At 58.1% G+C, this 24,298-nt stretch overlaps 1 protein-coding gene across 1 annotated transcript; it reads right to left on the reverse strand.

Moving 5' to 3' along the window:
* Positions 1-859: 859 nt before the first annotated feature.
* Positions 860-16,760, reverse strand: SLC7A10 (solute carrier family 7 member 10). Its single transcript, XM_081215202.1, has 11 exons — positions 16,595-16,760; positions 7,393-7,597; positions 4,671-4,822; positions 4,285-4,410; positions 4,051-4,204; positions 3,163-3,286; positions 2,977-3,080; positions 2,549-2,645; positions 2,199-2,348; positions 1,407-1,584; positions 860-1,163 (listed from the first exon to the last, which is right to left on the reverse strand). Exons 1-11 carry the CDS (start codon positions 16,743-16,745, stop codon positions 1,030-1,032), a joined length of 1,575 nt encoding a protein of 524 aa, XP_081071328.1. The 5' UTR covers positions 16,746-16,760; the 3' UTR covers positions 860-1,029.
* Between the last annotated feature and the right edge of the window lie 7,538 nt (positions 16,761-24,298).

Consider the following 24,298-nt stretch of genomic DNA (forward strand, 5'->3'; position numbering starts at 1 on the left):
TTCCTGTGGCTTCTCCCTTCATTCACCCTGTGGGGCACCAGAGCTGTCCCTGGACTGAACAGGGACATGGGTACATCAGACCTAGTCCATGGTGGGCGCTCTGGTGGCACTGAACCCTCCTCCATCCTCCCAGCAGGCCCCGGAGGAGCTGGGCTAGGATGCTTCTGCCCCCAACCTCATGCTTGTGGGGTCAGCGCGGGCCTGGCCAGGTTGATGCCCTTTGCCCTCTGGCTGAGGGGTCAATCTCCCAGGCAGTACTGCAGGGCTGGGAAAGTGGCCACAGGGTAGAGAAAGCCCATGGGGTCTCTTGCAGGTCCTGAGGCCCCCGGAAAATGTTACTTGATGCTTTCTCAGGGGGCAGAGGCTGAGGCACCAGTTGCCAGCAGGCAAATCCATCCCGCCCTGTCTCAAAGCCTCAGTTTTCCCACCTGTAAACCAGGGCCAGGCCGTGGGCTTTGAAGTCCTGACACTCACTCCATGGGGATTTATGGGAAGAAAGGCAGTTCCAGTGGGAATCCCGGGCTCTCCTGGGTGACTGAGCCTCCGGCAGGTGTTGCAGGGCCTGGGGGAGGGGCACACCCAGCGGCTTCCCAATCCTCCATGTCCCTTTGGGGCAGGGGTGGCTCCGGACCCCATGGTGCCAGCCCCGGAGAGGGAGTGCCTGGCTGAAGCAGCAGAGCCCCCGAATGCCAAGCGCCTCCTCCTGGGCCGGCCGGGCCCCCTTTTCCAGCCAGCTCCACACGTGCCCCCCCACCGAGGGGTGCCCACCACCGAGAGGTGCCCACCAGGGACTCACCTGAGACAGGTACACCACCAGCCCTGTTTTATTCGTAGACCTTTCCAGGAAAAGCTAGCGGGGCAGTGCTGACAGGGGACCCAGCCCACATCTTCAGGGCTTCCTTACCACAGGCCTCTAAGAGTCGGATCTCTTTCTTTCCCCAGGAAAAAATTTTTTTTTTTTTTTTGCAAAAACACCTCCTCATAAACAACATGTAAACAGAAACAGCTGCTTCAAGGCTCCACAATGTCTCACTGTGTCTTCAAGGGCTTGTCCGTGGCGGCGGGCAGTGGGGAGGGCTCGCAGGGGCCATTTTCCTCCTCCTCCAGGGAGCCCTGGGGGTAGACCACGAAACACAGCTCCTGGCCCCAGCGTGTCATTGACTCTGAGGACAGACAGACAGGCTGACAGATGGACCCTGGGGTCTGACCCTGTGGGACAGGGGTCCTCAGGGAGCTGCTCCCTCTGTGCATGGGACCTGGACACTTGGGCCAAGCCACAGGGAGACATTTGGTGGCGGCTGGGCCCCTTGTGGCCACTGCAGCAGCCGGGAGACCCCGCTCTAGGGTGAGCCCCCAAGAGGGTTCCATCTCCAGGCCCCGCCCCGTCGGGGAGCTGCCTGGCTCACCTGTGAGTCTGTGCACACACTTTGGTTTGCTTCTCCAGAACACTCCCAGGAAGAAAATGGGCACCCCCGTGAGGATGATGATGATGCCCACCCCGCACACCATGGGCTCCGAGATGAAGCTGAAGACCAGCAGGAAGGCCCAGAAGACCAAGTATGCGACGGGGACAAGGAGGTTCACCTGGGGGGGCAGCGAGTGGCAGTGCCAATGGCGCAGGACCCCTGGCTGTCCTGCCCCACCACCCTGGGAGTCTGAGGCCCTTTCCCCCCTCTCCTGGGAGCTGAGGCCTGAGGGGCCCCCTTCTGCCAGCAGCCCAACGTGGCTGGCCAGTTGGCCAAATTGTTGAGGGTTTGTCAATTTCAGCAGCTCTGAGCTCCACACAGCGACTGTGGACTTGCCACTTGCACTCGGCTGAAGGTGAATGATTTGTGGGTGTTTCACGTTCCAGGCACTGAGCACATCTCCAGCTCAAGGATTTATATGCAAACGGAAGGACTTTTCTTTTAGCTCGGTTTTGGGTCTTCTGTTTTCTGTGGGCTCGCGGAATCCCGTGTGACCGTAATGTCTGAGCCTTATCTTCCTGTCCGTGAAGTGGGAGTATTCACAGCACCCACCCCATGGGGCTGCCTTAAGGACCGGATATGCCAGCGCACACAGGGCCCTGAGCAGGGCCCAGCACACGGCAAAGGCTGGCCTCACCATCGCTGCCATCACCGCCCCTGGTGCCCAAACGGGTAAAGGCGTGGCCCTGACTGCTTCCGGCACGTGGGCTGGCTGGTCCCCTCGGGCCTCACCTTGATGGGCCTGTGGAGCCCCGGCCACCTCCAGCGCAGCACGAGCAGGCCCAGGATGGTGACGCCGTAGCAGAGGTAGTTGATGAAGGACACGTAGTTGATGAGCGTGTACGTGTCTCCCACAAGCATGATGACTGCCGTGGCCCCGCCCTGGGAGAGGACTGGGCTGAGGGCTGACTCCCACCTGCCTCCTGTCAGCCCAGCAGGGGCCCTGGGCCTGCCGACTGGGGCCAGGAGGTGAGCGAGCCCGGCCCTCCCGCCCCGACCAGGGCCAGGCCTCATCCCTGCCATTACCCACACTGCTGCGTGGCCCTGGCTCCCGCCTTGCGAGCCTGGGTCCCCCAACTTACGCAGACGAGGAGGGCAGGGATAGGGGTGCAGTGTCTGACGTGGATCATGGCCAGCAGGCTGGGCAGGTGTCCCTCTCGGGCTCCAGAGAAGCAGAGTCTGGGGGGTGGGGACAGAGGTGGGTGGGAGCCGTGAGCCCAGCCTGGGGCCTCGCTGCTGGCCAGATCCCAACCTCAGCTCTAGACCTGATGGCCCTCGAGCTGTCACCTCCGACGCCCTGCTCTGGGCCCCAGCAGCCCCACTGGGCAGTTCTAGCCCGCCTCCCTCTTGCTTTCTGTTCCTCGCAATTGGGATCAGACATCTGTTTCATCCCAGCTTCAGGTGGGCCCCACCGGGCAGGACCTGACTTCCTCTGGCCCCCAGCGCTGCTCGTGTGCACCAGGGCAGCTGCCTTGCCTCACCTTGACCACCCTCTTCCCAGGCCAGTCACCTGGAGGAGATGAACAGGTAGCCATTGATGCCTCCGAAAGTGGAAAGTGCCACGGAGACGGGCATGACCCAAGAAAAGTAGCCCAGCAGCTTCTCCCCGAAGGTCTGGGTGGGCACAGAAGAGAGGTGGTGCGTGAGGCGGGGTGGAGGCCGGGCAGAAGCCAGGACCGAGCGGGGCCCCACTCACCACGGCCACTGCGTTAGAGGCCAGCAGCTCCTGGGGGGACATGGCAGTGAAGTAGGCGACATTGGTGAAGGTGTACACGATGGTCACCAGGGGGATGGAGATGAAGATGGCACGAGGTAGGTTCCTGGGGACAGTGGTGCAGTGTGTCAGCATCAGCCCTTGTGGGGCTGGGGGACGGGGCCTCAGCATGGTGGGCAGTGGCAGGGGACCCAGCAATGGGAGCAGCTTTGAGCCTCCATCTCCTGGGTCTGCTGGGGGCCTTGGGGCAGCGAAGGGGGCAGCACCGCTGTCTGTCTCCCCGCTAGTCCCCAGCCCAGCCTTGGCACAGGCTGGTGGGAGGAAAGGCAGATGGAGGAGGGGCCGCTCACGTCCTGGGGAGGGGACCGGATCTAATGTCTGCACATGAAAAGGACATTGCATACAGCCAAAATCAGCCTTGAAAATCCTCAAAGCGCCCTTAGAGCTCAGTCCACAGACCAGGGTCCCCTGGGACTCCCATCAGCCCCAGCTCCAGCTGTAACTGTTCACTGTCAAGGTCCCAGCTGAGCATCAGAGGGAGCCATTGGCTTCATTTTTAGGGACCATGTTGTGTGCACATGTGTAATTTTTGGCCAAATGCAAATAGCTGGATCCATTTACAGCGAGACAATGATACTCAGTGTTTCTGAGGCCCAGCAAGGGGCCGTGACTCATCCACAGCCATACAGAACAGGGTCAGGCTGGAACACAAGCGTCCCGGCTGCCTTTCCAGAGCCGTTCCCGGTGGGTAGCAGTGCGGTCAGGCAGATGACCAGACCGGCCAGAGGTGCCAGCGGCTCTGTGTGGGGAGGCTGCCTCTCCCACCCTACGCCACACCCCTTCCCAGGGCCTGGCCGGAGCCCCACTCACTTTCGAGGGTCCACCAGCTCCTCGGTGACATAGTTGAGGAAGTTCCAGCCGCTGAAGGCAAAGGAGCCCTGGAGGAAGGCCAGGGCCAAGTGACCCACGGACGGCGTCATCCAGAAGTTGAAGGCGTTGCTGGGCCTCAGCTCCTCGAAGTGTCCTGGGGGTCCGGAGGTCAAGGGTCAGTGTCGTCTCCCTGGCCCTGTGCCCAGCCCCCTCCCCCCCACAGCCCGGCCCTACCTTGGAAGATCTGGACAAAGCCCATGCCAATGATGAGCGAGAGGGCCAGCAGCTTCCCGCCGGTGAACACGACCTGGATGCGCGTGGCCCAGCGCACGCTCGAGCTATTCACCCATGTCAGGAGCACTGAGGAGGAAGGGTGGGTGCCTGGGTGGGCGGGCACCCGAGGCCAAGCCCCTCGAGGTGGGCCACAGCCAAGTCCAGCCCGGGCTGCAGGAGGGCGGTGTCCCCTGCAGCAGCTGGAGTGCCAGGAACCCAGCCCCTGAGGCCGACTTCACGGGGACTGACAGCTGGAGGGACCTCCCCCGAAAGTCCCCCCACAGGGGCAGGGAGCAGGGTGGGCCCTGGGGACAGACGCCCAGCCTGGCCCCATGGTGGACACTCACAAAGGCAGGCCATGGAGAGCGCACGGGAAGCAGCGGCCGGGGGGATGCAGTTGGGGAACACGGGCTGCAGCACGTAGTTGGAGAAGGTCATGGAGATGACGGCCAGGCTGGTGGGGTACATGATGAGGACGGCGCTCCAGAGCACGAGGAAGCTGGAAGGAGTGAGGGCCCGAGTGGCTCGGGCTTCCCGGCACCCTCCCAGCCAAGGGGGCCCAGATGTGTGGAGCAGGGCTGCACCCTGGGCCCCAGCACCCAGGGCTGCTGTGGGGGCCAGATACCAGCTTTGGTCCAGGAACGCAGGGCCAACCTTGTCGAGGTCTCTGCTCTATTTATGAACTGTTTCAACAGAGACAGCGTTCAGTGCAGACAGCTACGGGCTGCCCTTGGGCAGGTGTGGAGAGAGACTCGGGAACCAGCCACTTTTCTAATGGCCACCTAGTCCCCGGTCACAGGCTGTTCCTGAGTTGGGGTGGGCTGTCCCGGGGCCTCCAGTCACAGCTCCAGCTGTAGTTCTCAGCAGAGCCCTGCGGCTGCAGGTGGCTGACTCTGAGCTGTGATCCCCGAGGGACCGGACCTTGCAAAGACCCCTGGCTGGGGTGACTATCCCATCTGCCAGAATCTCACCTCTGCAGGGTGCCCACATGGGAGTGAGGCCCCACCTGTTCCTGGGGGCTCTGCCTGCACCCAGGGGAGTGCCTGTCCGTGGGGGTGGTCCTAGTCTCCTGTCCGTCCCACCTTGAGGGTGGGGATTGCCTCATCCAGGGACACCAAACTCAGTGGCTTCCTCTTGGTCCTCACCTTTGCTCTGTAGCCCTGCTTCCTTACCCCTTGCTTTTTGTTTTGTTTTGTTTTGTTTTTTGCGGTACGTGGGCCTCTCACTGTTGTGGCCTCTCCCGTTGCAGAGCACAGGCTCTGGACGCGCAGGCTCAGCGGCCATGGCTCACGGGCCCAGCCGCTCCGTGGCATGTGGGATCCTCCCGGACCGGGGCACGAACCCGTGTCCCCTGCATTGGCAGGCGGACTCTCAACCACTGCGCCACCAGGGAAGCCCCTTACCTCTTGCTTTGCACCACCTCTCCCCTTTTGGCTTCTGGGACATCCTAGGTCCATGACCCTCCTCCCATACTGGGTGCTCCCCTCTGCCCACCCTCGATGCTGGGTGCCCTTGGGATGGGTCTCAGGTCCTACTCTCCCTCCCATCTTCTTGAATTTTCTGCCACACAGCAAAATTCTTCTGCTTCCTCGGGTCCCAGGCTCCTTTGAGGACCCTCTCCCCAGAGGAGAACACCAGGGGCCCATCCTCCACTGCCCTGTTAAAGGCCCCTGACCACATCCCTCAGAACCAAACTTTAAATACTTTAGCCTAGACCTTTCCTCTGCGCTCCAGATCCCCCACCAGAGGCCTGACTCAGCGTCTCCCCGGACATGCCACAGACCCCACCTATGCGGCAGACCCCAACCTAAAATCTCCCTCTCCCCATCCCAGGAACCACCATCTATGGAGTCTCTCCAAGCCTCTCCTTCATGCCACACTGGCCACCACGTTCTCCCAATTTAGACTCCTAAATGGTTCTGGAATCTTCCTGTACCTTTGTTCTGGCCCTCAGCACGGCTCAGCTGGATAGCTGCAATAGCTTTGATGGCCCCCCACCTACAGGCTGCCCCGTCCCCGACAAGCCCCGGCATCTACGATGGATCTGACCTCACCTGTGGCCGTGGCGGACAGACCAAGCTCGCCCAGGCCACCAACCTCTGTATGTGCTACCCCTCCTCACTGGTCGGCCAACAAAACCCCACCCTTCCTCCAAGCCTTGGCACAAATGTGGCTTTTTCTGGGAGTCTTCTCTGGGTGGTGGGCACCCTGTTCTCTTGGCTGCTGGGCTGCAGCCTCTCACATATCTTCAAAGCCAGGATCCTCCTGGTCTTAATCACATTTGAAGGATTATTTTCCTTCGGCACTGTAAGCAACTTGAGGCCCGGGATGGATCTTTTTATCATTGCGTCCTGGCCCTCAGCACACAGTAGGTGCTCAGCTAACGTTCACGGTGAATAAAGGAACATCGGGAGCTATTTAAAGGGGACCTCTTGCAGGGCGTTGATAGGACTATCATGCCCCCCGCCCCGCATTTAGTTTACTAACGTCAAGGTGTCCCTGACTGGATGCTGGCATGATCTAGAGGTTTCCATAGTAAGGTCCTCCCCACCCATAAGCACCTGGGTGGGGAGGGGGGCTTAGAGGAGCTCTATGTAAAAGGAAGCACAGAGGGCCTCCCTGGTGGCGCAGTGGTTGAGAGTCCGCCTGCCGATGCAGGGGACACAGGTTCGTGCCCCGGTCCAGGAAGATCCCACATGCCGCGGAGCAGCTGGGCCTGTGAGCCATGGCCGCTGAGCCTGCGCGTCCGGAGCCTGTGCTCCGCAACGGGAGGGGCCACAGCAGTGAGAGGCCCGCGTACCGCAAAAAATAAATAAATAAAATAAATAAAAATTAAAAAAAATAAAAGGAAGCACAGAGAGGTCAAGGGGCCAGCTGGAGTGGGGTGGGCACTGGTCCCACCCACCCTGGCCTTAGAAGGCTGCCCAACACCTCCCCTTCCCGCCATCCACTCCCACGACCTCCCTGCGATGTGAGAAGCAGAGGAGGACACTGGGGTCCTGGGCCCAGCTGGCCATCCATTCTGGAGAGGCTGTCACCACCCCACAGCTGCTGGTGCCCCACACTCACCCAGCCAGGCCCCCGAAGATCTCGGTGACATAGGCGTAGTCCCCACCAGACTTGGGGATGGCGACTCCCAGCTCCGCGTAGCAGAATGAGCCCAAGGCAGTGATGCCCCCACCCAGGACCCAGACGAAGAGGGCCAGACCCACGGAGCCACAGTGCTCTAGGACCCCCTTGGGGGAGATGAAGATGCCCGAGCCGATGATGTTTCCTGTGGGGGGAAGAGGTGGGGAGGCATCAGGTCTGGGCGCCCCCGGCAGGGCAGCCTCTCTGTGCAGCTCCAGATGCTGCAGTGAGGAGAGGAGCCCGGGCTGCTCCCTCAAGGAGGAGGGTGGGCCTGGAGGCATGTGGACGCCATGGGCCCCTCAAACTCTGCAAGTCCCACTCTGGCCACCTCATCTCCCCTCCCCAGCCCCTGGCATGTGTCCAGACAGGCTCCCCTGCCAGAGATGGGTCCTGTTCCGAGTTCCTCTGCCCCCAGCTAACAACCAGGAGGTGGGGCAAGCACAAGCAGTGGCAGAGTGGCAGCCACTCCTGTGCATCCCCACAGGGCCCAGGCCCAGCCCCTCGCCCCTGGCCAAGGCCTCCAGGCTTGTCAGCCTCCAGCCACCTGGCTTCCTCCCAGCCTGGCCAGAGCTGGCCACCTAAAGCAAGACCTTGACCATGATACTCTCTTGCCACCTTCCTATTGGCCCAAATCCAAACTCATGGAGTGGCTTGGGGACTGGCACCTCCTCCATGAAGCCCTCCTTGACCACACCGGTAAGGCTCCTCCTCCCACTTCACAGCCCCAGACCCTGCTCCGTACTTTATTTCTTTATCTTCCATCTCCTCTTTCCCTATTAGAGAGCCCTTTGCCTGCTGGGCTCCTCCCTGACCTAGGGCCCATGCTGCGGACACAGACTCAGAAGAGACCTGGTTTCCCGGCATTGTTAAAATGTTTCAGGTCCTGGGCAAGGGTCAGTGGGGTGAGGGAGAGGAGCTGGTGCACTTTCAGGGCTGGGGGTTGCTTAGCAGCCATCGCGGAAGGGATGGGGTGGATGATGGCAGGCGGGGTGGATGATGCCAGGCTGGCAGGACTCAGCTGGCTCAGCCTGGGGTCTGGACACAGATGCCTCTCCCTTGGGAAGAGCTCACTGGTTGCAAACAGGGGTCACTGCTCTACTCTTAGGACCACAGTGGGAAACTCTGGCTGGGACTCAGGAGGCAGGGAACCTCTCCCCACTCACGTCACCTCTTGAGTCCCGTCTCTACAATGGGACTGTCGTGAGGATTCAGCGAGGTACTGTATGGGAAGCCTCAGCTCATTCACAGCTGTATCCAGATGTCCTTTGCATCTTTGCGTGATTCTGTGTGTACCGTCTGTGACCTCATCTGGGGCCTCCAGCACACAGTTGGTGCTCAATACGCATCTGTTGAGCAAACTACAGGATGAGTGAATGGCCTGATGCCCAAAGTGGCACCAATGCCACTGAAGGACTGATCTCCTCCTCTGTGAAGTGGGGGGCAGCAGTCTCCACTCGACCCTCCCAGAAGGGGACTGTGGGCAGTAGCAGAGGGGGTGGCTAGCTTCCAAGGCTTGGGTGCCAGTGGAATCTGCCAGGTCATGGGTCACAGAAGGCCTGGCCTGCCCCTGGGCTGAGTCTCAGTTTTGGAAGGATGGACACTGTGGGGCACTCATGGGGTCTGGGAGCAGAACAATGGGAAACGCTCAGAAGGCCAAGCTGTGGGCTGCAGAGCAGGTTCCCAGGATGAGCAAAACGCTGAGCGGCCACTTAGCCCTGAGCTCCCTGGCAGTTAAGGCAAAGAGGGCAATGTTCTGCATTACCCGGGTCTCATCATCTGTGCAAATGAATCAGGCCACATCACTGGTGATTTGGACTAGGGCCTGCCCAAGAGGAAATAATCCCAGTACCCACAGGCCACATGAAGAAAAAAGCAACACTGCTGGGACCCGGGGCTCAGCCCCGTCCACGAGGTGGCCCCACCTGCTGGGGCCGGGGGTGGGGAGCACATGTCCGTCAGGGCAGACCCTGCCTGCTCCACCTGCCAGGCCCACAGGCGGGTCTGGACGAGGACACAGCTGGGGTGGCCCATCTGCATGCGTTCCCTGTCCACAGTCCTACCCCACCCCCACCCGGCCGGCACAGATTTCCAGTCTGGACGGCCACGACGCCCCACTTGGTTTTCTAGTCACGTCCCAGGAGCCCTAAATACATCCAGATAAGGAGGAAAGAATTCCTGTCTCCCAGCCCCAGAGGTAAGCTGTGCCCTCAGCTCGTTTCCAGGGAGAGAGGGGCCGCTTCCTTCATCTACCACGGGGCCCAGGGCCTGGGTGGGCTATTAGGCTTCTAAAGTGCCTTTGCATTTGCTCTATCCAGCAGTAGAGCCTCTGTTCTCAGGACCTGGTGGAGTGGGATTTGCCAAAAGCCAGGGAGGTTGGAAGCCAGTGGGGGCTGGGTGGCCTTGGAAGGAGCTGGGTGCATCCAGGGCCCTGAGCCACCCACCCTGTGGGGACACCCACCACCCTACACAACTCAGCCTGACAGGACCTCACGAGTGTAGCCCTCTGGGAAGCCACACCTGGCACCTCGTCCTCCAAGGCTGGGATTTGAAAGGGACACATCACTTGTCTGTGCCCAGTGGCTGAAGACTCGGGGGATGGGCCGGGGGTGAGGACTGCTATTGTTTTAGACACATGGCTGCAGGCTACAGTGCAGGACTTCTCCCCACGTGGCTCAAAGGAACACATGTGCCAGCAGGTGTCTCTGAGCTCTCTGGGGGCCTCTTCCTCTGGGCCTGGACAGCCTCCAGCATCTGCCTCAGGTTTGTGCTGGAAGGTGGCAGAAAACCCCATCGAGGTCCACTGGCTGCTCTTGGCACCATGTGGGCTGGACGGGGCTCTGCAAGGAGCAAGATAGGCGGCAGGCTTGGGTGAGGGGCAGCGGGCAGGGAGGAGGAGGGATGTTGCTGAGGACAGGGGCGGGCGTCTCCAGCACTGAATGATGTCAGGAGCTGTGGAGAAGGGACCACGGAGTTGTAAGGCAGTGCTGCAGGCGAGCCTGCCCATGCCTCCTGGTGGTGGGTCCAGGCCTCCCTTCTCAGCCCTCATGTTCAGGGCCAGCAGAATCAGCTCTGCCCGACTGGGTGAACTGCAGTGGACAAGCCCAACCCTTGGGGCATCCTGCTCTGGAGGAAGAGGAGGCGGGGCAGGAGCCACAGACTGTGGGATGGGCCGGGAGATACTGCTGAGCACCTGGTCAGGTGTCTGACTGATGGCAGGCTGGAGAAATGTGGGTTCCGAGGCCTCCATGTTCCCATCCACTGAGTGGGACGGCTGCTCTGTGGTCCTTGCAGGTCCTTGGCAGGGCCAGAGCTCCCAGGAAGGTGGCTGAGGATGTGAGTCCCTCAACTAGGGGGCCCCCCTCCAGTCTCCTCCCGCCCCTCTTCCCTCAGGCCAAGCTGGGTGGCTTTTATCACATTAAGATGTGTGGCCTGATGGGGCTTACGCAGCTCCGTGAAGGAACGAAGAAAGAGTCATTGTTCCCCCGGCTGCAGCGGTGAGTGCTGACCTAGTTCTGGGAGGCATGAGCCGACCACGGAGGTCACAGGGGTGGGCTGCGGAGGTCGTGTGGGTGGAAGGGGCCAGCTGCCCTCGGTGTGTGTGCGGGGAACGTGCAGAGTCGGATTTGGGGGAGGGGTCAGGGAGGTCCTGTCAGGCTGCTGGCACCACCCCTCATCCCTAGCACACTTTCAGGAGTCTGTTGTGTGACCTCAGGCCCGTGCTGCTCCCTGGGCCTCAGTTTCCCCTTGTGCCAGGAAGGGCCACTGGGCTAGGGGGCAGCAGAGGGCTGGTGCAACACTGACTTTGGCTGAGGCACTGCTGGGCCTGCACATCTGCACGGGGCCCGAGGAAACACAGTTTCTGCTTGGGGCCCTCTGTCCCGCATTGTGGCAGGTCTCTCCCCAGCTCAATGGCTTCCGAGAAGCAACACCACCCCCAGGAAGCCCTCCCTGATCTCCCACCCTGATTCCTATAAGCTGGCCCCTGCTCCTTTTCCATGATACCTGGAGTATGGCCAGGAAGTGACTCCTTTATTTGCCATCCTGGGTGGACCCTGCATTCCCATAGGGCAGGCTCTGTGCCCTGGCCTGCTGAGATGAGAATTCCAAGCCCCCTAGAAGGACAGGGAACCCCCAGGGCCTAGGTCCCCTTACACGCACCTGGCCTATGCCTGCCTCTTCAGCGAGCAGGGCCATGGCGGGGCCTCCTCCTGCCACGCTGGCCTGCTGGCCTGGCAGAGAGTAGCTCAGGGCTCCTGGGTCTGATCAGGGGCTGGCCATAGGCCAGGCCTCCTCCTCTTGCCCTGGGCAATGAGTCCCAGCACCTCCCTGTTAGGATGTGACCCATGAGGGCTCTGGGGAAGAGCTTCAAATCCCCGTTGGTAAGTCCCAAGGCCCCTGAGGCCATGGGCAGGGCCAATTACTAGTTGAGAACCCCTACATCTGGGTTTGAATCCCAGATCCCTCATGGCGGGAGGCTGTGGACAAGGTACTTGACTCTCTGAACCTTCTTATCTGTAAGATGGGGAGATGAGGCAGTGATGTGGGTCTGTTCCCACACTGCCTGCTACATCAGAGGCCCCAGGAAGTGCTTATGGGTCTCACTATTGTCATCTACCTTGGAGACACCCCAGGCCACCCAAGCTGGCCCTTGGATCTGAACGCTATGGGACCTCAACACCCTGGGGTCAGCGGCCAGAGCCCTGCTTTGGGGGCCCTGCTATTGCTCTGGGTGAAGCCTGTGACTCCCAGCACAGTGTCCTTATGGTGAGCATGTCAGGCACCCCCTAGGGGGACAGCAGTGCCCGCTGAGGTGCTGGCAGAACCCCAGGGAGGTGAGTGGGGACGTTTCCAGGACATGCCTGGAATTGCCAACTGGTCAGCGTGCGCCTCCGGCCTAACCCACTTTCCTTTCGAGAGAGGGGGGAGCAGGAGTGTGGAACTCTCTCCCCTGGACCTGCTCGTCTCACAGTCTTCCCAGGTCAATGAATGGCAAACCATGCTCCCAGCTGCTCAGGCCCCCACCCGCTGTCACCCAGACTCCACTCTGCTGTGCCTTGTGTCCAGTTCAACACATCTGGCTCAATCTTCCAGACACACCTAGGACTGAACCTCCTCTCAGCACTGAACCTCCTCCTGCTGCCACTCTGCTCTGAACCACCATCATCTCTCACCCAGGTGACTCAAGTACCCTCCGGACTGGGCTTCCAGCTTCTGCCTCTTCTGCCCACAGCCTCTTCTCCACAGTAAGCCCCAGGCCATGCCATGCCGTGCCATCCCATCCCATCCCACCCCATGCCATCCCATCCCATCCTACCCCATGCCATCCCATGCCATCCGTCTTGTGCCCAAAGCCCTCCCAGGCTCCCACCTGACAAAGAGAAAAAGGCAGTCTTTACTGCGGCTGCAAGGCCCACACAGACTGCACCCTATCTCACTCCTGACTCATCTCCTACCTACAATCCTCCCTCCTTCATTTTCTCACCTTAGCACTTATCATTACCCTGGCAGCTAAACATTCAGCTTGTTTATCTTGTTTGCTCTCTGACTTCCATGCTGGAATGTCAGCTCCAGGAGGACAGGGATTTTGTCTGTCTTGTTCCCTGTTGTGTCTCCAGCACCTAGAACAGTGCCCAGCACTGTCCGGTACCTAACTGTTGAATAGATGAATGAGCATGACCAGAGCTAGCAGGCCCCATCCTTGCAGCCAGAGCTGCTTCAGCCCCCAATGGTGTCTTAGAGCGCACCAAGGGCATCTGACCCTGGGCTGGTTGCAGCCTCAGGTCCCCCGTTTCCTCATCTGTAAATTGGGGCTACGGTGTGGTACAGACAGCCTCCTGTGTGGTTTTATGTCCCCTCAGGGTCCCGGGGAGGAGGGGTTGGGGTTCTGGAGAGGGCTGTCCTCTGAGCAGCCCAGCACCTCCGGCCCCAGAGACAACGGAGGGACCTGGCCAGGGCTGGATGAGTAGAGATTGGCTCCTAAGGAGACAGGGTTCATGAAGGAGGTCCCTGAGTCCTAGAACATACTTGAGCCTGATCCACAAACATGGGCTGGATATTTGAGTCAAAGGGAGAGAGCAAAGGACAGGACAGTCTGGTCAGCAGACCCGGCTGATTCCCACTCTGCTGAACCTGGGCACGACCCTTCCTTGGGTGTGGATGGGGAGGGAGCTGGTTGTGGTCCCTGAGTCAGGACAAGAGACCCTGTACATACAGCCCTGGGTGGGGGTGGGGAGTCAGAGGCTATTTCTCTGTCCACCTGTTTGTTCATCTACCCATAGTAGAGTGGCAAGCTCACTAAATCCTGGTTGGATGAGCTCCCAGCTCAATCCTCAACCTTCCCCCATCATGGGCTCTGCATCTGGCCCCAATTTTGCCCTGCACCAGAGCAGTGTGAGGAAGGGCACTGGATTGGGAGAAGAGTCCAATTCTGGTTCTAAATTCCGAGTCCACCACTTGCAGCATTGTCATTTAACTTCCAACCTCAGTTTCTACATCTGTAAAATGGGTATAAAAATTCCCATCTTGCAAGGCAGGCAATCAAATGAGATAAAGGGAGAACATGTTTTCATAATGTAGTAAGGTGTGTTTTTCTGAATAAGCATTGGATGTGGTGATGTCTTGCACAGTCCCTGCCCCAGAAGGCCCTTTTTCCTCCAGGCTGGCCCGTTCCCCTCCAGTTGTGCTTGCTGCAGCCAGGAGGTGCTGTCCTAAACACATTTTATGTGGAGTCTTGTTCTAGCCCAAAGCCCTTTTATGTCATTCCATTCCTACTCCTCAGCCTGGGGCAGGGGTTACAAAGGGAGAGAATTATCGGATCTTCTGGGAGGGTCTATTTGGAAGTTTTGGAGATAATAAGCTGCTGTCAAACGAGAAAGATTATGGAGGAAGCTATAAAGTTTTCAAGACTTCTAAGGCTAAACTATGACACTTGGCAGGATGGGGGCAGGATGCACAGACTCATTCTCAGGTGGGGAAGCTGGGCTAGACCAGGCTCCCCAGGGCAGGAAAGTGGGGAAAGATGTGGGAGTCTGGGCTACCAGAACAGTGAAAGGGGAGGAAGTGGGGGCCTTCAGGGCATCAGGCTGGGGAGGGCAGTGCAGTGATTCAGCCCACCCCTGCCTCCTCTGTCATCTGTCACCTTCTGGACCAGGCCCATTCTCCCCTTGTCTGTCTCCTGCCCAGTCCAGCCTCCTGCCTGCTGAAACCCCTCAAAGCTCCCCAGGCAGCCTTGTAGGACCACCCCTGAGTGTCCTGGGCTGGAGTCAGGTCATCTGGGTTCTGTTCCTGAGTCCGCCACTCTTGGCTAAGTCACTCCTAACCCCAGCTCAGTCTTCAAGGCCTGAAGCCAAGGGGGCAGTGGATCTGGAACAGCAAAAACGGTATGAAAAGTGGGGGAGCTGTAAGGGCAGAGCTGTGCTGCACAGAAAACTTCCTGCAGAATTAGCTTCATCCACTCCCACCATCACCACCAGGGCCCTCTTTTGAGGAGAGAGGAGCCAGCAGCCTCTGCCTGACCTGAGGGGGATGGGAGGTGGGGAGGAGGAAGAGTAGGAATACAGCTCGAGGGCGCTGGGTTTAGCTGAGGCAGCCCAGCAAGTACCACGTCTCTCCCTGCACCTGCCGGGCACTGCAGCTGGCTCCAGACACAGTCAGCCTCTTGACCCCAAGGCCCACCCATGATGTATGGGCTTCCTCTTCCTGAGGGCACAGCTCCTGGAGAGGGTGTGGGCCAGGGCAAAGCTCTAACCAACCCTGGCCAAATCCCTGGAACCAGCCCTTCCTCCCAGCAGTCAAGCAGGGGCACTCTTGGCCGAGAAGGTCTCTGGACCAGATCGGGACCAGCTCCTAGAAGACACCTTTCCAGGTGCAAGTGGGTGAGACAGAGAGGTACCTGCACAGGGGCTGTGTGCTGGGGCAATTCTCAGTGTGAGTGCAGGGGGTGACCAAGAGCTAGACCCCAACCTTGGCCCAGGATCTCCCAGTGTGGGGGCAGAGGAGGAGGAGGTGAAGACACCAGTCTGCCCTCCTGAGCCTCCAACTTTTTCCATCTCCAAGGGTCTGAGGATGGGTGGGCAGTGAATGCACAAGCAGCACCCACTGGCTGGGGAGGGGAAGACTGGGCAGTTGGTAAAGTGAGAGTGGTCAAGACCCTTGCCGTTCATCCTTCCAGCCTGTGTCTCCTGGTACACAGGAGATGGAACAGACTCCTCCCACCACGAAAGTCTCTGAGGCACCTGGTGTGGATACAGGCACGGGTCTGGGTTAGCCAGTTCCTGAGGCATCAGTGTTCTTGACTTGGGACAGAAGTCAAGTGGTGACTCTTGGCTAAGTCACTCCTTAGCCCCTGTTCTCACTGTGCCCTGAGCCCTCTGCCGACCCAGAAGTCCCCAAGTGGGGGCAGGATGCACAGACTCATTCTCAGGTGGGGAAGCTGGGCTAGAGAGTGAGAAGATGCAGATGGGATCCCAGCCCAGGAAGCAGTTGGCCTTTCGCAGGCTGGGTCTGCCCACCCCAACTGGGCCTCCCCCAGTCACTGGCTGCTCCTGCCCTCTGCCAGGGTCCTGCTGCAGAATTCTGCACTGATTGTATACTCTGAACCGATTTCCCCTCTGGGCTGGCTCTACCTGTCCAGGCTACCCACAGTCCCTCCTGCTTGCGAAGAATAAACCATTCACACTGCACGGCACCTGGACCCTGCACACAGGAGGAACTCAGTTTAAGCCACAAGACCCAGAACTTGGGGCCTTAGCGGGGGTCAGCTTTACGAGTTCCCACACTTGCAAGACCCCCGCACTCAAGGCAGGACCACAGCCATCTCCATGCTATAGACGAGAAGACTGAGGCTAACTGCCTTGCGGAAGTCCATGGCGAAGTAAAGGCAGGAGGAGGATTCCAGCGGTGGATGGGACCTGCACCTCCTTCAAGTGCAAAAATTCGGGGCACTTGGGGAAGTGGAAACAAGAAACCCTGTGGCTGCTGTGTGAGGGGAGACACCGCAGGTGCCCCGGGCGGGCATCCCCTCATCCATGTTCCACCGTCTCAGACCGGTAGGCGCGCCCGGAGAGGGCTGCTCCTTGTTCCGAGCCGCTGCGCGCCTTAGGCCCTACCGCCCCAGGCACCCCACCGCCCCGCGCCCGCTCACCGATGATGATGGTGCAGGCGCTCACCAGCCCGATCTCCTTCTTGAGCGCCACCCGCTCCGAGGCGCCGGGCCCGGGGCCCGGGCCGGGGGAGGGCGAGGAAGCAGGGCCCGGGTTCCCGCGCCCGCTCGGCTGCTGCGTGTGGCCGGCCATGTCGCTGTCCCGCCGCGTCCCAGCTCCCTGCGCTGCCCCGTCTGTCCGACCAGCCGCCAGTCAGTCCGTCCGTCCGGCTGTCGGTGCGCGCCGCTCTCGCAGCCCGGACAGCGCCCACAGGCGGGCGCATGCGCTGGCGCGGGGCCCTGGCCCTGAGCCCCGGCCCGCGGGGCCCAGGGAGGGGCGGAAGGAGGACCGGCCAGCAGCCCCCTCCCCCACCGTCCTTAAAGGGAACTGCCCCCCCGTGGCCCCCACCCTCCCAACGCGGGCCTGGAAGGAAGGAGAGGACTTGGGGGCAGACCTAGGAAGAACTTCCTGGACCCAAGAAGGCCTAGGAAGAAGGCCTGGGGTGGGGGCGGGGGAGCAGGGCTCAAAGGCAGGACTCTCCCTGCCCTCAAGGAGACTGAGGAAGCTGGCAAAAATAATAGCCGTCTGTGTATTGAGACCTGCTGTGCGCCAGAGCTGCCATACTCCTTAAATCCTGGCACGGACCCCTAGAGTGTGTGTACGAGGAGAGGGGTGGAGACTGGGCTCACTCCACAGGTGAAAGCTGAGGCCCCGGGATAGTAAGGAAGGTCACGGAGCAAGTGCAAACCCTTTCTGATGCCTCCTTGGCTTCCAGACGCTGGAAGCGTCCCGTCGGAGTGCGGCATTCTTGGCGCCCTCCGCCTCCAGCCCCAGATGGGGGTGTGTGAGGTATAGCTCTCAGAGGGGTGGGGGCTTTGTCCAGGATCCCCTGGGGTCACGAGACCCTAAGCCCCCATCATCAAAAGTCTGGGGAGACAGGGTCGGGGTGAAGACTCTAACCGTCATCCAGAGGGGACCCTGGATTACTTCCCTTCCCCCGCCGCCCAGCCCGGCTCTGGACTGGGTCCGGCAGGTTCTACCCGCAGACGCCTGGCCACAGAGTCGGGGCTCAGTGGACTAGAACTCGGGTCTCTGGCGAAGGCCCCTCGTCTCTTGAGTCTCTTCAGCTCAAGAGACGAGGCCACCTCAACTGCCCGGGAAACACGGAGAAGGGGCTGTGGCCCCTGGGGTCGCAGGAGGAGGTAGGGCGTGCAGGGTCCGAGGGAGGCTGCCTCCTCCTCCCGGAAGCCGTCCGGACTGTGCAGCCGGGCCGGAGGGACAGACGCAAGGGGGGCCGCGTCGGGGGCCACCGGGGCGGCGGGGCGGGGCGAGCCTGGCACTGTGCGGCCGGCGGCGGAACAGCCTTTGTCCCTTCCTGGCGGCCGCCGCGACGCGCCGTCCCCTGCATGTGGATGAGGCCGCGCCGGGCGCCCCGTCCTTCCCCCGCCCGCGGCCTCGGGGCTTGCGGGGTGGGGGTGGGGGTGGGGGTCGCCCTGGTCCGACGGGCGGACCGGGGGTTGGGGCGGGGTCCAGGGTCGGGTCCCGGGCTGTGGGAGGAGCATCAGGGGGCGGGCGTGGCGGTTCAAGGGGGTTGCGGGCGAGGGGGACCTTCGAAGTCGGGGGTGGGGACCTGGGAGTAGGAGCGGGAAGACCCTGGGGGGACGTGGAGGGGGAGGCCGCCCGGCGAAGCTTCAGCCCTTGCGCTCCCGTCGGAGTGCGGCATTCTTGGCGCCCTCCGCCTCCAGCCCCAGAGACGCGTTCAGGCCGACTCTCTTAAAGGAGACTGGCGCAGGCGTGGGGCGGGGGGAAGCGCACGAGCTGTGCAGACTCTTAATTGTCTTGGGTGGGGTGGGGGGGTCTGACCCGTTCACTCTCCGCACGCACTTGCCCTTAAAACGCTAGGGTCTGTTGGCAGAGGGTCCTGCGGGGGCTGGTGCCCCCGGGGGTTGGTGGTTTTCAAAGGGGAGCCTCTCATGGCACCTGAAATGTGTAGTCAGTGTTTGAGGAGAAGCGGTGACTCTAGGGCACTGCACAGGATGGAATTTGCATGTTGTTTTCCAGGCCCACAGTTCAGGAGGTGATTTTAGTGGCATAAACTAGAACCTGCAAACCCTGGTGGGAACAAAGAATTGGCAAGATTGTTTTACCATCCGAAAGACAAGCAGTAGAAGTCACCACGTAAACAGGAAGAAAAAAAAAAGGAAAACCATAGGATCTTCTCAACACATTCAGAAAACAGTCTTCCACGTTTTAAACAAACCAAGAAACTCTTAGCAAATTAGACATAGAAGAGAACTTGCTCATCCCCTCCTGAAGGCCTGTCTCTGTCATGGCTCACTCTGTAGGTTTGTGAACCTTGACACTGTCCATCACCCCCTCACACCCGGCAAAGCTACTTAAAAGAAAAAAAAAAAAGAAGAGAACTTTCTCAATCTGATAAAGGTATCTTACCAAACCCCCAAACCCTCCAAGAAACAAAAAACAACAAACAAAAGCCCTACAGCTAACATTGTGCTGAATGTTGAATGCTTTTCCACTGAAACTGGAGATGAGAAAGAATGTTAGCACTCTTTTCTGTACACCACTGGGCTGGTGATCCTCGCTGGTGCAATAAGGCAAGAAAAAGAAGGAATAAGGTGCAACCTTTTAATGACCAAAATCTGGAATACTGACAACACCAAATGCTGGTGAGGGTGTGTAGTAACAAGTGTTCATTGCTGGTGGGAATGCAAAATGGTACAGCCACTCTGGAAGACAGTTTAGCAGTTTCTTACAAATCTAAAATACTCTTACCATACAACCCAGCAGTCGTGCTCCTTGGTATTTACTCAAAGGAGTTGAAAACTTATATCCACACAAAAACTTGCACATGGATGTTTATAGCAGCTTTATGTAGAATTGCCAAAACTTGGAAGTAATCTAGATGTCCTTCAGTAGGTGAATGGATAAATTGTGGTACATCCACGTGTGGAATGATTCTCAGCACTAAAAAGAAATGCACTATCAAGCCATGAAAAGACATGGTGAAAACTTGAATGCATGTTACTAAGTGAAAGAAGCCAATCTGAAGAAGTATGAAGCTAGGAAAGGAAAATATAAAACTGTCATTTACGTATGACATGATAGGGTAGAAAATCCAAAAAACAATTTATAAGCAAACTTAAGGTTAATTAGTTAATTTAGTAAAGTAGCTGACTCTAAAACATATATAAAGAAGAACAAAGTTGGAGGACTTACACTACAGTTAGGGAGACAGGTGCAAAGATAAATCAACTAGGAACAGAACAGAAAATGAGAAACAGACCCATCCATCTATGGACTCCTGTGTTATCACCACAAGGTTGACATTGCAGAGCAGGGGAGAGAAGTGGGACAGACTTTTCAGTAAATGGTGCTGGATCAATTAAGTATCCATATTGGAAAATAACAAAACCATACCGTAAAACCAATTCCATGGATGTGCACATGAAAACAAAGTGTATATGTGAAAGGTAAAACAACAAGGCATGGGCTTGCCTTGTGGCGCAGTGGTTGAGAGTCCGCCTGCCGATGCAGGGGACACGCGTTCGTGCCCCGGTCCAGGAAGATCCCACATGCTGCGGAGCGGCTAGGCCCGTGAGCCATGGCCGCTGAGCCTGCGCGTCCGGAGCCTGTGCTCGCAACGGGAGAGGCCACAACAGTGAGAGGCCCGCGTACCGCAAAAAAAAAAAAAAAAAAAAAAAAAACAAGGCAGCTAGAAGAAGACTTAGGGGAAAGAATAGATTCATTTTCTTACACAGGACACAAAAAGCATGATGAGTAAAAAAGTGACAAATTGGACTCCATTAAAATTAGAAACTTCTGTTAATCAAAAGGCATGATTAAGAGAGGGAAAATTTGAGAGAAGTTATTTCAATACATACATCTGATAAAGGACTTGTATCTTAAAAATATGAAAACTACAAATCAAAAGGAAAAAGACTTTAAGTAGGTGCTTCACAAGGGAGGATGTCCAAATGGCTGGTAAACTTTTGAACAGGTGTTCAACCTCATTAGTCATCAGGGAAATGCAAATTAAAACCAGAATGAGATACCACTGTGCATCCACCAGAGTGCTTAAAATTAAACACCAGCGTCGGCAAGGATGTGGAGCAACCTGAGGCTCTCATACGCTGCGGAGGGAGTGTGCATTGGTGCCACCAGTTTGGAAGACTATTTGGCAATATTTCTAAATCCCTATGGCCCAGCTTCTCCGTTCTGTGTCAGACACCTGCTGGGTACCACCTCAGATCCCCCAGCCTCACCTTGGAGGCCTTGGCTACGTTTCCTTCCTTTTCAAGTACAACCTGCGGACACCTCCCATCACTCCCCCCCTCCCCAGGGCTTCTCTGCTAACCCTTGAGGCATGAGACAGTGAGGAATGAAACTGGTACCCTTTTATTTTTTTTTTTTTGCGGTATGCGGGCCTCTCACTGCTGTGGCCCCTCCCGTTGCGGAGCACACGCTCCGGACGCGCAGGCTCAGCGGCCATGGCTCACGGGCCCAGCCGCTCCGCGGCATGTGGGATCCTCCCGGACCGGGGCACGAACCCGTGTCCCCTGCATCGGCAGGCGGACTCTCAACCACTGCGCCACCAGGGAAGCCCTGGCCTATCTTTTGACGATGGCAGGTAGAAGCCAGTGGACCAATTCTCCCTCATTCCTCATCCCACATGGACTGTCATGAATCCTATTCATTATAAAGCCTCTTACAAGAGGGTCTCAACAGCCCAGCAATCAGATGCTTTTGGCACCAAGCTGTGGTCATTTCAGAAACTCATCCTTGTATTGGCTCTCTTGTCTTCCCTGCCTCACCCCCTTTCCCCTCACTCTTGATTCCCTGTGATTGCACCCCCTGATTGAAAAGCACCACCTAAGCTTTTGCTTCGGGCTCTGTTTCTGGAGAGCCCGGGCTAAGGTACACTCCCAGGTATATACCCAACAGAAATAAATATAGCAATGCACTGAAAGACATTTACAGCATTATTCATAGCACCACTCTTCACAGTAGCCCCAACCCGGAAACCATTATTAGTAGAATGGATAAATATGTCAGAGCACATTCAAATCCTGGAGTCCTGTACTGCAAGGGAAATGAACAAATTACTACCATGCCACAACCTGGATAAGTCTTATAGACATAATATTGAGCAAAAGAAGCTGAATACGATATAAAATTCTGGGATAATCTCATTCACGAGAGGTGCTAAAATGGGCACAATTAATGTATGAGGCTAAAGGTTAAGACAGAGGTGCTGGGCTTCCCTGGTGGCGCAGTGGTTGAGAGTCCGCCTGCCGATGCAGGGGACACGGGTTCGTGCCCTGGTCCGGGAGGATCCCACATGCTGCGGAGCGGCTGGGCCCATGAGCCGTGGCCGCTGAGCCTGCGCGTCCGCAGCCTGTGTTCCGCAACGGGAGAGGTCACAACAGTGAGAGGCCCGCGTAAAGCAAAAAAAAAAAAAAAAAAGATAGAGGTGCTCATTGGAGGTGGAGACTGGAAAGGGGCACAAGGAGAGCTCTGGGGTGCTGGTTATACGAGTATGTGCAGTTTGTAAAAACTCATCAAGTGGAACGTTTAGGATTTATACGATATTTTGTATGTAGGTTATGCTCACTTCAACAAGAATAGGACATGAAACGTGTCCTTTCAGGGCCCCTGGTGGGACAGGATCCGAGTGGGGGGGGTGGGTCCTTGGGTCTGTTCTTTCTCCACCAGCCCCTCAAGGTCATTGAACCTGCTCGGCACCCCCATACCTGTTCTGGCCTTAACTCCCTTCTCCTGTTACTCACATTCTAACCTAGGTAGCCACTCAGGCAGCCTGTTTCTCCTTGGTTTCCACTATCCTGATTCCAAACCACTCCCTAATTCTCAAGCATCTCTCTGCTGATGGTTCTTGGGAACCCCTCTCTGTTTCTGACTCGTGGGGCTCTCAGCCCTGGATGTAGTTGCTGCCCCTTCGTGTTTCCTCTCTCCCCTCTCTGCACCCTCCCCGGACAGCCACTGCTCACATCCAGCCCTAACGCCGGTAGGCCCAGGGCAGGGGTCCAAATGAAGGCTCCACGTGCTATATGCCTAAATATTTAGTGAAAATCCCCTCTCCTAAGGTCACTATGGAGCAGAGAGTGGAGAAAGCACAGTTATGGGGAAACTGGGCTGCTTGGACACTGTCCTTGGTGATCTGGGGCAGGCAACTTTCAATGAAAGCTTCGTCTCTTTTTCTGGTTTCCCAGGGCGGAGGCTATGACTGCCCCCCTACATGCATGTGCCTGTGTGTGTACACACACACCACCACCACCACCACTCTTAGCCCAGCCTCTTCTCACTTGGGGGGCCCTTGTATTACACCTGTTCCTCTCCTGCAATTCTCCTCTGTTCAATTAGTTATCAAACTTTAAAATATTCTGTGAGACTGAAAGTTTTTAAAAAATCTTTGTATTTGGTTCTGGTGACATTCTGGATCTGCGTGGTGTGAGGGTCCATAGCAGGGACCACCTTGCCCAGGGCTCAGCCCACACATTCGGTGCCTCTAGAATGATCAAATGAAGAGTGTGTCACCACACCGAGCCCTCACCCACTCCCTCCTGGGATGGGGACCCCAATCCCAGGGTCCACTCCCAGAGCTCTGATGGCCTCCACCCTCCACACCAGCCTCCCCCGCCCCAATACTCTCTACCACCCACCGTATCCTCGAGCCTGACTGCCGACAGCTTCTTTGTCACCCCAGCATTGCTCCAAAATGCAAATCAAATCCCTCTCTCCCATCCCAAACTGTCCCTGCTCAATGCAGCCCTGGAGGTGAGGATCAACCCCCTCCACGGAGATGTTTCTGTGGGGAGACCATTTAACTAACAGTCCAAAGGGGGACCCTTTTGAAAATGCAAAGGGGTGCTGTTAATAATTACAGCAGGATGACAGGTGTAAACCAGATGTCTGAGCAAACTGGGATGTGTGGTCACCCTCTTTAAAGCCACTGTCCCTGGCTCTGCCTGCTCAGAGGTCAGTCCCCACCTTGCCTTGCCTATGCTGGCTGCCTGGCCTGCAGCCCCTCACACACATCCTCATGCTCACGTGCATCCCTTGTGAGTCAGCCTGCTCACCACCTTCTCCAGGAAGACATCCTGGTCCCCAGCCTGGACCACGAGCCTCTTCTGTGCCCACCTCGCCCCCTCTCCTTACTGCTTCTCTCCCCGCTGGGCCAGATGCTCCTCAAAGGCAACCTGGCCTTCCTCCCAGCATAGTCCTCAGTGCAGGTTCCTAGGTGTCTGGCCTGGGAACTGAGAGATACAGGTTCTAGCCCCAGCTCTGCCCCCAACTTCTGAGCTGGATGAGTCACTGAACATATGTGAGGAAGAGGGAGCGGGGACGGGTTCTCATCCCTCAGTGCCACAGCTGTCCTGGGGGGCAGCTTGCCCAGGCCCTGGGGTTCCTGGGCCTACTAGCTGGAAGAGGGAAAAGGAGGGGACAGGTGACCTGTTGGGGAGTCTGGGACTCTCGCATCCTCCTGTGTCACCCCATGCCCTCCCCTAAGACCCTCATAAGCACAGCCCTGTGCAGCCCCCTGTAGGTGGGATGGGGGCCGTGGGTAACAGGAACCAGTAGAGAACATGAAAAGCTGGGGCTTGGGCCTCTGCTCTGGAACTGGGCTCTCCTCTCCCTTCTGGTCGTCCCAGCCCCAAATCCTACGGGAC

The sequence above is a fragment of the Mesoplodon bidens genome (genome assembly GCF_964165515.1).
Source record: "Mesoplodon bidens genome assembly, chromosome: 18".
Taxonomy (NCBI): Eukaryota; Metazoa; Chordata; class Mammalia; order Artiodactyla; family Ziphiidae; genus Mesoplodon; species Mesoplodon bidens.